General features: G+C 36.0%; 1 protein-coding gene across 1 annotated transcript in view; it reads right to left on the bottom strand.

Moving 5' to 3' along the window:
* The window catches only part of PKD (serine/threonine-protein kinase D3), a 310,331-nt gene that overhangs the window by 53,040 nt on the left and 242,612 nt on the right, over window positions 1-14,679 (bottom strand). Inside the window, exons 13-14 of the mRNA XM_067138812.2 lie at window positions 6,143-6,411; window positions 1,478-1,661 (exon numbers count right to left, since the gene is read on the bottom strand). Of these exons, the coding sequence (XP_066994913.1) occupies window positions 1,478-1,661; window positions 6,143-6,411 (453 nt within the window). The remainder of the gene's footprint in view (window positions 1-1,477; window positions 1,662-6,142; window positions 6,412-14,679) is intronic.

Here is a 14,679-nt window from a genome sequence, read left to right as displayed (position 1 = left end):
AATACCGTAGCTAAACCAACACTTTGCTATGGATATGAGGCATGGACGTTAAGATCTCAAAACATGCCTCGAATTACAGCATGAGAAATGATATTCATGTGCCGTACAGCAGGATATACAAAATGGGACCATAAAAGGAATGAAGAGGTGCTAAAAGAAATGACAGTACAACCAATAACTGACCTGACTACATCTACAGTTATCAGGAAATCTGGAAACGTCATATACAAAGGATGGAACCTGGCACATTGCCAAAAGAGATTCTCCAATACCAACCCAGAGGAAAAAGATCTGTAGGACGTTCGATGAAGAGATGGAGGGAAGATGGAGGGATGCAAGACCGTAATGGGACACATGGCCCAATACTTGGAAGGAAGATGATGATGATGATGATGAAGTAAAGGAAAGAGAACAGTGATTACAAATGGAATATGAAAGAGTTACTTAGGAAATTCATAGAAAACATGAAAGTTAGTGATTCCAATTGGAATCATAGGCCTGAAGAGTGCTAACAGAGGAAATGTTGCTATAGTATGTAGTTTATTGCACAAGTTTCTGTAGTCACAACTAAGTTTCTTAACCAAGGGAGTAGGCTAAATTGCCTAATAAGTGTTTCTGAGGATTGGAATACTATATACTGTGCAAAAGGAACAGGTAGGCCTTTGTCAAACAAATTCAGAAGCATTGTCCTCCTTGTGCTCAAAAGGCTGACTACCCAATATATAGAGGTTCTAAAACGAAAGAGTTAAATCTGAATGGAACTACATGTAAACAAGGCTAAAATACTGTTTCATAAAACTTTCATCAATAATAATCATCTACAAGATCGCACATTGTCTTTTAAAAACATGTAGTACTGAAATCTCATCCATCATCACCCGAAGTTATAATAGTATTCAAAATTTCAACATGAAAAGTGTAGATTTGTATTATGAGGAATACACACAGCAATAGGGAAGTATTATGAATCTCTAGCAACCAGTTTGCCAACTGCAATATAATCCCAGAATAAGGTAATAAAAACTATTTTTCTCAATAGAGAAAGTTAACCAGACACATAACATTATTTTTTTGTAAAGTCTTTTCTAATACATGTTTGTAATAAATTATTTGGTTGAGGATTAGGTTTCAGTGTTTTCTTTAAATTAATTTGAAAAAACACTAGGAGAAATCTACATCCAGGATGACACTAAAAATCTTTCCATTCTAAATATGGTATGTGAATAAACAAACAAAATGTGGAGTCAAGTATGATAAAATAGTTAGCTTCTTACTAACATCAAACAGAATTCTTTCTCAGTTGTGTTGCGACAAGACTTCGAATTGATAAGCTATATTCACATATTTTTCTTTTTTTCAGTTACATAATATTTAGTTTGTTCTAGGACTCTCATATTTCAAATAATATATGGACAAAAAATGAAAGCCATAGGAATGAGTGATTTTGCACTTTTACAATCATAATATAAATACATACCTAGATATGCAGGTGTACCAACCACAGAACGTCGGAAGGACTTTTCTCCAATTATACGTGCAAATCCGAAATCACATAATTTTACTTGGGGAAAGTCCGAATCTGAACTCAGAAGGACATTTTCTGGTTTCAAGTCACAATGAACAATGTTTTTGCTGTGCAGGTGTTTTAGGGCAATAAGAATCTGAAAGAGATCATTGTTTGCAATGTATATTCTAGGTATTATAAAAACACTGTCATCTTACAATGATATGCTTTTAAACAGTTAGTTGCAAAGTTAGTTCCTTCTTGAACATGAAAATGCTTCCTTTTTTTCTTTTTAGCTGCTTAACAACACATGAATGTTGTTCTGCTTTCAGCACCACAAGGATAAGAAAGGGAAGGTAGCAACCCTAGTCCTAATTAAGTTATACCCTCAGCATTTGCCTAGTGTGAAAATGGGAAATCATAGAAAATTATTTCCCAGATGCAAGTGTACAGCTACACAATCTCTAATACTACGCCAACTCACTCAGTTTAAAAAACAAATCCTTTACACACATGTTCAGAACTAGAGATAGGCAAAAAATAACACAACAGTTATTTTGCAACTGTTCAGGACTCAGAACTTATCTTTAAATAAACAGTATGCCAGAACAGGCTGTTCCAAAAGTACAGTGTTCCATGTCACCTTCACTCCAGCGAGATTGGCCTAGCAACACCCTATTCTGAAAAAAATTGTGCTCCATATTGCCTGCACTCCAGCGGGATTGGTCTAGTAACACCCTGTTCCGTATCACCTGCACTTAGTTGGATTGGTCTAGCAACACCCTGTTCCGAAAAAACAGTGTTCTGTACTGCCTGCACTCAGCTGGATTGGTCTAGCAATACCCTGTTCCGAAATAACAGTATTGTGTTTGAGAACCGCACATGTTCCGCTGGTTGTTTGATTGTTCCAACTCCAGGCGAATGTGAGTGCTAGTTCTCTACACTGGTTTTGATGTTCTTTGAAAATAGTCATTGGCTGCAATGAACAGCAGTGGAGCATCAAGGGTAGGGAAAGGGAACCCACGAAATAGGAAACTGTAAGAGGCACGCATCTTAATCATCATTCTGACAGACAGCAAATCTGTTGTAAGTATGCACGTCACTGATTTTTAATCTTTGTATGATTGTCACTGCATTAAACCACATGTATCGTCAAAGCATTCTTTTACCGTGATTTACGGCTGTTTGTGTTGTGCTATCCGCTGCAATTTGTTCATCAGAAGTGTTAGAAATAGACTATATACATACCGGTATATAAAAACATGGCAATGTCAATATACCAAATGTTACTGAATTAGGCCTACATGTTTCATATCTTCCAACACCTGCCTTCCTTTGCCAGATAAAAACTTTAATTAATTTATAACTTAGGTTCTTCTGTCTGTCAAAACTAATTTTTGATTAAAGAAAATTTATAAAATACCTGAAAAATAGAACATTTAACAATAGATTAAACCTGAAAATTAATTTAATTAAGCTGTTTCTTTTTCAGGTTTCATTAATACCCAATTTGTTGTGATAAAACCATGTTTTAGCGTTTTCTAGAGACATTAAAAGTAAAGCACGAAACTAGCAGTGAGGAAATTATTTTCAAATTAGCATTTATGACTGACTCTAGATGGTGCCGTCAGCTGTCACTTGGAATGCTAGTGCTATGCCAGCGTACGGTGAACGATCTGGTGAAGAATGAACGTAACACTTCCTATTACTAACAGCTAAATTCAAACCTTCATTATTGGAGAAGTCTTCCTCATGAACAGTAGAGATTTTCTTCTGAAGATGCGGAACAAAGTTCTCTGTGAAACAAAAAAGCCTATATCATGTCTAGCATTAATGAGGTTTATTGGTATTTTCCAATTTCCCACTGCCTAAACCTTTGACTGTTATTTTGGAACTGTTATTCAGAATATAGTATTTTTCCCAAACAAGAGCAACTGGGACTGTTCCAGACAACGAACACTTTCATTCATCTTTATTCAGAACTAGAATCATAACCATCAACTAACTCAACTAAATTTCTTTAAACTTCCAGTGCAGTGTCTCACAATCAATCCTCTATCTTGCAGTACATATTTTGAATCTTTGCCAGACACAGACTATTATTATTGTTGCTGTTGTATATTGTTTGGTTCATGGTGTAGCTTACTGCAGTCAGGTCCTAGTTCGTGAACCATGGGCAATGGCTCGGTGACCTAGTAAGTAGCCCTGAGAGTGGTCATCTTGGATATATTCTGAGTCATGACCCCTCCCTTTGGTCAGGCAGCTAGGACTACAGAATCTAACGTGGTCCCTAACCCATTAGCGGAGAGAGTCTCACTGGGGTTATGTGCAAGTATGGTAGCATCTTGCTTCATAGAATTTTTACCGAGCATGCTCAAAATGTTTTAAGCGAGCCTTGAATCTATGGGAGTAACAGAATGCCACTTCCATTTTACAGGCGAGGGACTCCTCGGAAATAACTTGGCAAATGAAATGGAATCTGATGGGGAGCTATCAATATTAATGGGGCTTAAAGAAGAAAGAAAGTAGAACTGGCTCTGGGTCAGCAAAGAGGATGTGTCTGGATGTGTTAGGAGTTTATGATATTCAGGTAAGGTGAAATAACGAGGAAGGGATAGGAGATTATAAAGTGTATTTGACGGGTGTTAAAAACGGAAGGGCAGAGTGTGGGGTAGGACTGTTCTGTTCACCAGGAATACTATTGCATGCAACATAGTTTCTGTTAGATACATAAATGAGCGAATGATGTGGGTACACTTAGCAGTTGGAGGAATTAGGACGAGAATTATCTCGGTGTATTCACCATGTGAGGGTGCAGATTAAGATGAACTTGACAAGTTTTGAAGCACCGACTGACATCGTAGTAAGGGTCAACAACAACGATAGGATAGTGCTAATGGGAGATTAGAGATCAAATGGGGTTGGAATCGGAAATAGAATTGAAGGATATGACGAGGTGATAGGTATATGTGGGGAAGATCTGAAACCTAATAGGAATGGGAAGTGTTTACTAGACTAAATGTTGGGAAGATCAGAAAGCTAATAGGAAAGGGAAGTGTTAACTAGACTTCTGTGCTAGTAAGGGATTAGCAGTTATGAATACAATTATAAGGTCATTAACCACTACACATGGGAGGGAAGGGGCACCAGATATAACAGACTAGAAGGTGGCCCATATTCATATATATGATTTTTAAAATGTTACACAATTACAATACAATTATGGAGTTTACTGAATACGACTATACAGTACCATGGATCACAGAAATTGTGTTAGTAGTCCATTTCATGGTTTATCACGTGTCCGTCAAGATCTATACATGTTTCCAAATGCAATTTCACATTATCAAACTTCTCCCAAATTTGTTCACATACATCACTCCCACCAATAAATGGAATGTTCCAGACCACACACAGGTCTCACTTTTCATTATCATGCATCACTATATGCAGGTACATTGACAACAAGCCTGTTCTGTTACCATCCAACACACTGGATCATCTGTTAGAAAAAAGTTACAAGTGAACAAGCCAACTGGCAACATCAGTGACAGCACATTGCACCACATCACACTCCTAGCTGGATCAGTGAGGGGTGCTTAATTAATAACTTATAACATTTCAACAATTATTATAAGAGTGCACACATGATTTTAACAGAAATTGTGTTACACTTTTTAATAATTTTCACCATATTTTTTAAATATTTTAAAATAAAATGAATAAACAATAATTATAAGTATGATTTTATAGAATGATGATGCTCTTTTAAGAATGAAACATGTCATTCTATTTTTAATTCAATTGTATCTTTTTCAGGTTCAATCTGTTGTTAAATATTTTCTCTTTCAGGTATTTTCTAAATTTTACTCCATCCTAAATTAGTTTTGACAGACTGAAGAATCTACAGTTATAGATAAACAGGCCTATTTGCATCATCCATTCCAGTCTTCATTATTACTGCTACTTCTTTCACTCTGTTACATACATTCTAATCACCATCTGCAGTATCACTAAAACTATCCAACAAGCACTACAACTACCCAATAGGAAGTCTTTATTTACTTTAGATCCTTCAGGAAATTAGATCAAATACCCACTATGCTCACAACAATATGCAGACCGATAGGCATGCATGGAAGCAGTATGAAACAAAATAATTACTTATGAACAACGCTGTTGAATGTTTCAATAAACTCCTCCCACCCTCTGGTGGTAGTCTGAAGAATTGAAAGGCCAAAAATTAATGCCAGAAGACTTTGCAAGTTCCATTTGTGAAAGTAATCCAATGGATTAACAACAGAATAAAGGAAAACAAGTGTCACTGTCGCCTGAACCAATCTTAGAGATCTGTCAAAGCTGATCTGGACCACAATATAAAATTCAAGGAAATCCATCTGCTGGCTACCACCCACCAAGCAACTTTAACAACTTCAGTCCTAAGGAAGAAGTACCGCATTTAACCAGCCTGCTATAAAGTGGATGAAACAACGGCACTCATCAAAATACAACCAAGTTCGAACAACCAGGGAAACAACACCTTTCCATGAACTCTCTTCAAAATGTACATGAAGAAAGTCAAAGTGTAAAATTCTGATTCTGCATGGATTACTGCAAGGCATATTCCAAATATCATACCTGAGTAATAAGAAACTTTGTTATCCTTTCACTCAAACGTCCCCGTTCACTGGAAAGAATCATTTCAAGCATATCTCCTTTCAATTTTTCCATAACAACAAAAATACGTTCTGAAGTTTCAAACATTCGTTCCAAGTTGACAACTCCTGAGTGGGATAAATTCTGCAAGATAGCAACTTCATTCTTAAGCTGAGCTTCCTGTTTTGTTGGAAACCGAAGCTTATCAATTACTTTAATGGCAACAGAACGGCCAGATTTCCGATGTGTACCTGCCAAGAAAAAAGGACATTTTCATAAATTAAGCAATAAAAATAGACAAATTTAAAATCTAAACTATAAAAATATACAAAATCTTCTAAAGAACACAAAATAAATGTAAATACAACCTCATAAGCTGAACAAACAGTTTGTAAATCTTGAACTATAACAGGTACACATAACAGCACAAAATTTGGCCAGTAAATAAATGTTTAATTTTATACATTCTCTACACTTTATACATTTGTTTTTTAATGTCAACTGTTTCTGCATTACAAGACTAATCATCTGCAACTTCACACATCAAGCATACAATTACAATACTGATCTTCAAGCTATTTATTCTTCTTCTCTTCAAGATTTTAAAAACTTTTAAAACATAGTATTACAGTCACATGTGTTATACTGCTCCACACAAACTTACGTCTGGTGAAAAAATGATATCTTCTGCATTACTGTTTATTTATCAGTGCATTATTTTTTCTGTTTTTAAGTAATCGGCTGATGATGACCCAGAACTTAGGGTCGAAACCAGTACCGTTTATGATCAACTAGTGATGTAACCTTACATTAATAAGTTTACATGTATTGAAAAGGGGGAACCATTACATAATTTTATTAATTTTAATTGTGATCTCAGTTCAATACAGACTATAATGAAATTCTTATCTTTCAATTCTGAAGGCGATCGGGATCAGGTTCCACGAACGAAGAATTATCTACAATCTGTAAATAAATCAGTTTGCAGTGATAAGAATTGAGGAGTTTGAAAAAGAAGCAGCAATCCAGAAAGAAGTGAGGCTAGGTTGCAGTTTGTAACCCTCCTTTTCAATGTTTATACAGAACAGGTGGTAAAGGAAATCAAAGAGGAATTTGGGAACGGAATCACAATTTAAGGAGAGAAAATCAAAACCCTGAGATGTGCTGATGATATTATTATTTTATCTGAGACTGCAGAAGATCTGGAGAAATTGCTGAATGGTACAGACAGAGTCTTGGGTAAGGAGTACAAGATGAAAATAAGTCCAAAACAAAAGTAATGGAGTGCAGTCGAACAAAGTCAGGTGATAATAATAATAACTTAAATGTTTCCACCTTTTCAATACAATATATTCACAAATTTACAAAATTATACGGTCAATACGGCTGATGATGACCCCTAGATGGGTCGAAACTAGTACCGTATAATTTTGTAAATTTGTGAATATATTGTATTGAAAAGGTGGAAACATTTAAGTTATTATTATTATTACTTATATATTGTTCAATACGGACCAAAAACATGAAATTCATAACCATCAAAGTCAGGTGATGCAGGAAATATTATATTAGAAAATGAAGTCTTGAAGGAAGTAGATGAGTATGGTTACCTGGGTAGTAAAATAACTAACGATGGCAGAAGTACAGAAGGCATATAAATGCAGACTAACACAAGCAAAGAAGGCCTTTCTTAAGAAAAGAAATTTGCTCACTTCGAACATTGATATAGGAATTAGAAAGCTGTTTTTGAAGACTTTCGTCTGGAGCATGACATTGTATGGAAGTGAAACATGGACGACAACTAGTTCAGAAAGAAAAAAGATAGAAACTTTTGAAATGTGGTGTTACAGAAGAATGCTGAAGGTGAGATGGATAGATAGAATCACAAATGAAGAAATGGTAAATCGAATTGATGAGAGGAAATCGATTTGGCTAAATTTTACCAGAAAGAGAGGTAGAATGATAGGACACATCTTAAGACACCCAGGACTTGCGCAGTTGGTTTTTGAGGGAAATGTAGATGGTAAAAACGGTAGGGGTAGACCAAGGTATGAATATGACAAGCAGATTAGAGCAGATGTAGGATGCAGCAGTTACATAGAAATGAAAAGGTTAGCACAGGATAGAATGGGGTGGAGAGCTGCATCAAACTAGTCTATGGACTGATGACTCAAACAACAACATTCTTCATTCTTAATTTATAAAATATTTAATTTAGTGTCAAGACTTCTCTTCATTTCTCAGCCTAATTCCTAACCTGAGATCTACTATTAACAGAGCTCTGCCGTTATATCTCAAGTATACATTCAACCACTATGAACCCTCTCTGTCAGCCCTTACATTTTTGACATAACTCTTGTTGAAACAGTGATCACACAAACTCAGCAAAACCTTTATCCGAAATGTATCTAGTATGCAGAACTGACAGTCATCCTCGTGAACTGAAGTCACTTCAATTGCAGAGATATAAGTCTGTCATCACCATCATCGTTCCCTGTGACCAATTTGATCTTGGATTGGGTTATGGATCATTCATCTCCATCTCTGCCTGTATTTCACCATTCTACAAAACTGTTGCAAACTTAGGGCTGGAAAAACTTGGGAGTAAGGAAATATCAATCAATCAATCAATCAATCAATCAATCAATCAATCAATCAATCAATCAATCAATCAATCAATCAATCAATCAATCAATCAATCAATCAATCAATCAATCAATCAATCAATCAATCAGTGAATGATCTGCATTTAGGTCTGTCATCCAGGTGGCAGATTCGCTATCAATTGTTTAACTAGCTTTATCTTAAACATTTTCAAGAAACTTGGAAATTTATCAAACATTTCACTTGATCATTTATTCCAATACCTTACTCCTCATCCTATAAATGAATATTTGCCCCAATTTGTCCTCTTGAATTCCAATTTTATCTTCATATGATAAATTTCAAAGTTCTTTGAAATCATTTAAAAAAATACTAGGTAAACAAGTAATATGCCACTTGGGTGACAGCCCTAAATGCAGATCAATCTTGTTCAATTTGTTCTTTCCATCATTTCCTGTGTCTACCTCTAAGTCCTTTCCCTCTAACCTCTAATTCAAGCATCAACTTCGGGATCCTCATTCCTCCCATATTTTTTTTTTCACATGCCCATATCACCTCAGTCTTGATCGTTCTACTTTCTCTCCCATTCTGCATACACATACTGTTTCTCATATTCTTATTCAGTCTTGTCTTATCTTGTCTTGGCCAGCCTACTTCTTAATAACTTCATGTCACTTGTCTGGATTTTACTTTCCTCTGCTTTGGCCATTACCGAAGTTACAGCTTCATACATCAAGACTGGTAGAAAGTAGTTCTTGTACACTATTTCTTTGTATCACACTGGCACTTCCTTGCTCTACAACAGTCCTCTCATATTCTGGTAAAACCCTCCAGCAAACAGCACTCTTCCACTGCTTCTGTGTTATTCTTTCATCTTCCGATATATCACACTCCCAAGATACTGGAATGTTCTTACCACCTCTAGTAGTAGATTCCCTGGACACATATACCACTTCTTACATTCCTTGATCCTTGTGTAAAGATGATAGCTCTGCTCTTTTCCTTGTTAATATTTATCCCTCATTCTTCAATCACCTCATTCCTTCATTCCATTTCTTTGCCTGTTCCTCAACTTCCTCTTAACTTTCACCTAACAGCACAATGTCATCAGTAAATAACCATGCTTTGAATGTTCCAGCCCCAGTCCTCTTTTTGATTTGTTTGAGTATTACATCCATGATGATAAAGAATAGGAGAGGTGATAGCACTCTCTTGTCTCAGTCCTGTTCTAACGTCAAATTCTTCTGTCTCTCCTACTTTGACCCAAACTTCACAGATGCACAGGGAAATTAACCTTAAAGACAATATACTGTAGGAGAGCATAAATAGATCATGCAAACATACATTCCTACAGTGCAGTATGGTAAGGTTCAGCTTCCTTTACACATAAGCATAGTAAAATGAACAAAATGAAAACTTTTCTAAAGAAGTCTCTTTATTCTCCTTTTCTTCCAATTTCCATACATTAATTCTTCTTTCTCTGACCACCTTTATTTCTGCCCATTTTCCCAATCCTTAACTTCGCAACCATTACCCTGTGGTTGCTATCAAATGCCTCTCCTGGCAATGCAGTGACATCTAGCAGCTCTTTTCTTATTCTTTTCTCTATAAAAAGGTAATCTATAGTGACTTCACTCTTCTTTCTTCCCAACCATGTGTTGTTATTTTTCTAGAGTTACTCTTCCTGAACCATGACTTTTCAACTATCATCATATTTCTCTTGCATAAGTCCAATAATTTCTTTCCCTTCTCTGTTTCTACTTCCGTACCCATACAGCCCGACTAGTTCTTCCATTCCATCATGATCTGTGATCAGAAGGGTATTCATATTCCCCATAATTATCATTGACTATTGTCTAATCTCCTTCCCAACTTTCATGTCTTGTTCCTGGTTACCAGTCTGGGGAGCATATACCTCGATGATCTCTCATACATCACACCCTGCTTTGATCTGCATCTTGATTATTCTTTTGCTCACAATATAACATATCCACTATGCTGTGTGTTTAAATTGTTCTTTAATTCCCATGCTGTTCTTGGACTCTTTACCTCTACTCCCAAACAACTTCATCCCATTCCTCAGTTCTTCCTCACTACTTTCTTACCATTTCACCTCTGAAAGACCATGAATATCTATATCATTCCTTTCCATGAAATTTACTCAATTTTCCATTCTCCCGTTCAGGGTGATGATGTTAACGGTGGTAAAATTTGCTGTTTCATCTTCTTCCTTTCCTTGATGCTCTTCCCTGACCGCCCATTTCTCATAGTACCCCTAGGGGAGGAAGCACTACACATAGCTTGTAGGGAATGCCTCAACCTTGATCCAGATTCCCAATGAACTTTTGTTATGGGCTATCAGTACGCTAGGGGGTCGCCCCTCCCAAAGGTATTTTAGAACTACTGTTAGCTGCTGATCAGGCAGCTCCAAACGTGGAGTAACGACGCCTCTTGCAGATACTGCCTGGTGGGTTCCAGTGCCATTTCCTACACTGAAGGGACCACCATCCCACCTAGGAAACTTATCCGCTCAAAGCCGCTGAACCCTTCGGGGTGTTAAATCATTACTGCCTCCCAACACTTGGCATGGAGACATTGGCTGTACAGTCCACTCTATTATCGAAGTGGGGTAAAAAGACCCCAGCCAGAAAGCTATAGGTCTAATTAAATTTTAAATACTGAAGATATCTGTCTGAAGATTGATGCATAAAACACAGAAATGAGAAACACAGTCAGGTGCACACTGGACAACACTGATTGTACATCAACAGTTAATCCTTCAACCACCGAGAATGATCATAATCATAAAATACCTTTTCAAGGCTTCTTCGATAAATTCGGAAAGACTCGAAATTCCACTGTCAGATACATGGAGGCAATGTAAATGTGATTTATTTCTTAAGAAACATACAGAGGGATAAACAATAGAATCCTGAAAGTAGAGGGAATGAGATTAGTCAAAGAATGAGTCCACAACTGGTATTTATTCACCTTGACCAATACTTCAATCCTATTTTCAATTTAAAGGACATTTCTGAAAAACCCAATATTCTATTCGACTTCCTCATTCTCATTTTCAAAAATGCTAAATTTCTAAACCCGAATTTGATTTTCCATGCTTTGCATGGTTCCTACCCATGTTTTCTACCACCAATAACCCACCCACCTGCCCCACCTTAAACTACTACTCCTCCTTTCCTTACTTCTTTCTTCATTCCACTTCCCGCTCTATTAATCATCTCCTAACTAATTCAACCACTCGCTGTACATAATGCATTTTAAAAAAAATTCTTTTACCTGCTTTAGTCATTATTTATATTCTGCTCCACACCTATTTTATCATCTATTAACATCTTTTTTCTCTCTTTATCTTTTCTGCATTGAACTGGGTATTATAACATCACTTACGGTTCAGATCATTATAACATTTAAATTTATATCTTATGCTACCTCAAGAACTACCTGAGCTCTTATCTTCAAGAAATCACACGCTATGTAAATGCGATTCTCTATTGTTTTAACATAGCGCTTTTTAACTTTTTTCTTTTGACAATTGTTTTTTATGTCAACTGTTCTGCATCTCCAAACTTCAAGAATCTGACATACAAGATTATATAAACCTTACTGTATATTTCTGTTGTCAAGTATATTACACTGTATTATACGATTTCACGCCTAGCAACGTTTACAAACTTGAACCTAGAGCTATTTAAATTTGTCATCGAGTTTCATAAACATTTAAAAACACAGTGCCATTAGCATATACAGTAAGTTTTACTGCTCTCCATGTACTTACGTTTGGCCTCATTTATATGATCGATCCTCGACCTCTTCAAGATTTTGAGAACTTTCAACACACAGTGCTACTACTAAAAGTGTTATAATACTTCATGAACTACAACTAGTGGAAAGTTTATACATCTCCTATTATTTTCCTGTGCATTGTTTATTATATTTTATGTGATCGGCTGATGATGACCTGGAACAGTGGTCGAAACCGGTACCGCTTATAATCAATTAGTAATGTAACATTAAATTTCTAATTCTATATGTATTGAAAAGGTTGAACCATTATATAACTTCTTTCAATTTAATTGTGTCACAAGTGGTACGGCAGTGCTGTGTTTATTAAACCAGATATTAATGTGATATCTGTATGTATATATATATATATATAAAGAATTTGACACTCAAACTGAAATAATTTTCATCAGATTGGTCTATAAGCTATCTAGTGAGAATTTCATTTTTCAACCTAATAAATTCGATACAAAAAAAAAAAAAATCAAGATTGGTTTGGGTGACTGTAGGAGCTCCAGTTGGGATTACAGCACCACAGATAAAAATGGCAAAACGCTGAAGAGCTCTGAAGAACAAAAAGATTGTATGCTGATCCAAGACCACAAATTATAGCCATCTTTTAATAGCAGAACATGGTGAAGAGGTTTAAATCCTGACAACATCCTTATAAGTAAGCAAGTAGCCTAGTAGGTGGTTAGGATGGTCCCATCATGCCGATAATTCTGATCGCCTATCAGTGTTATACTATAAAACAGAAGAAAGTCCACAATACTCCATATTAAAAAAACTGATGTTCTTAAATTTACCTCCTCCTCCTGACATTGACATTCTGAGCCAAAACTGATGGTTTAACTAATAATAATAATAATAATAATACATTATTAATTTTCCACTGTGTTTCCCACACTGTGATAACATCAGAACTTCCACATACTTTTCTTTCTTTTTTCGCTAATGGCTTTACATCGCGCCGACGCAGATATGTCTTATGGCAACGATGGGATGGGAAAGGCCTACAAGTTGGAAGGAAGCAGCTGTAGCCTTAATTAAGGAACAGCCACAGCATTTGTCTGGTGTGAAAATGGGAAACTACGGAAAACCATCTTCAGGGCTGCCGACGGTGGGATTCGAACGCACTATCTCCTGGATGCGAGCTCATAGCTGCGTGCCCCTAACCATATGAACAACTCGCCCGGTCCACGTACTATTAACAGATGGCAACATTACACTTAAAAAAACAAAATCGCGGATAACGAATCTGTGTATGACGGGGTTTACCTGTATTTGTAACTCAAAATCAAACATTGCAATTTTAAATGGCAATTGTACTGCATATTTTCTTACTATTATGAAGGTTGCATAATGAAATCTTAAAAACTATGTCCGTGAAAAATAAAAACTTGCAGAGATGCCTGCTTACTTCTTCTTATTTTTCTTTTTTGTGATGCCTTAAGCCATCTCTTTTCAGTTTCAATTCAATTAATTTATAGCGGTTTGGTTCTTCAGTTTGCCGAAAATGATTCTGAATAAATAAAATTTTTCAAAATTAGTTTCGGCAAACTGAAGAACCTCATAGTTAAAAAAAAAAATATATATATATATATATATATATATATATATATATATATATATATAAGGCTTGCTTTCTTGGCATTTGGAATTCTTAGTCTGTATCAGATATCAGCTTTTCTAAGGGCTTCCGACTAAGGTGATGTTTTTATTGAAATTGTTTCCTTCAACAGGAATAACACAATGAAAGTTCTGTGTTATGGAACTGTCTTTTTTCCATCAAACCTTTCAGCATTTAATTACTGGACCTCCTTGTTGTGTTCTTCTTTAGGTGTAAATGAAAACAAAATTCCTTGAACATTACATACTGTTCATCCATATACAGTAAAACCTCGATGCATCGTTTTTCAAGGAGGGAGAGAGAAAATGTCGATAGATGCGGGAAAACAAAACCTACAGGTATCATAAAAAATAGGGGGAAAGCAAAATAATAAAATGCAGGTACTGTATGTGGACATTGTTCTTTACGTAATAACAATAACAAGAAGAAGAAGGAGAAGAAGAAGACACTCTAGATAAGATCCCTTCTCACCATTCCATCATAC

Source organism: Anabrus simplex, chromosome 1 (genome assembly GCF_040414725.1).
Source record: "Anabrus simplex isolate iqAnaSimp1 chromosome 1, ASM4041472v1, whole genome shotgun sequence".
NCBI lineage: Eukaryota > Metazoa > Arthropoda > Insecta > Orthoptera > Tettigoniidae > Anabrus > Anabrus simplex.
This window is presented reverse-complemented; position numbering and strand designations above follow the sequence as displayed.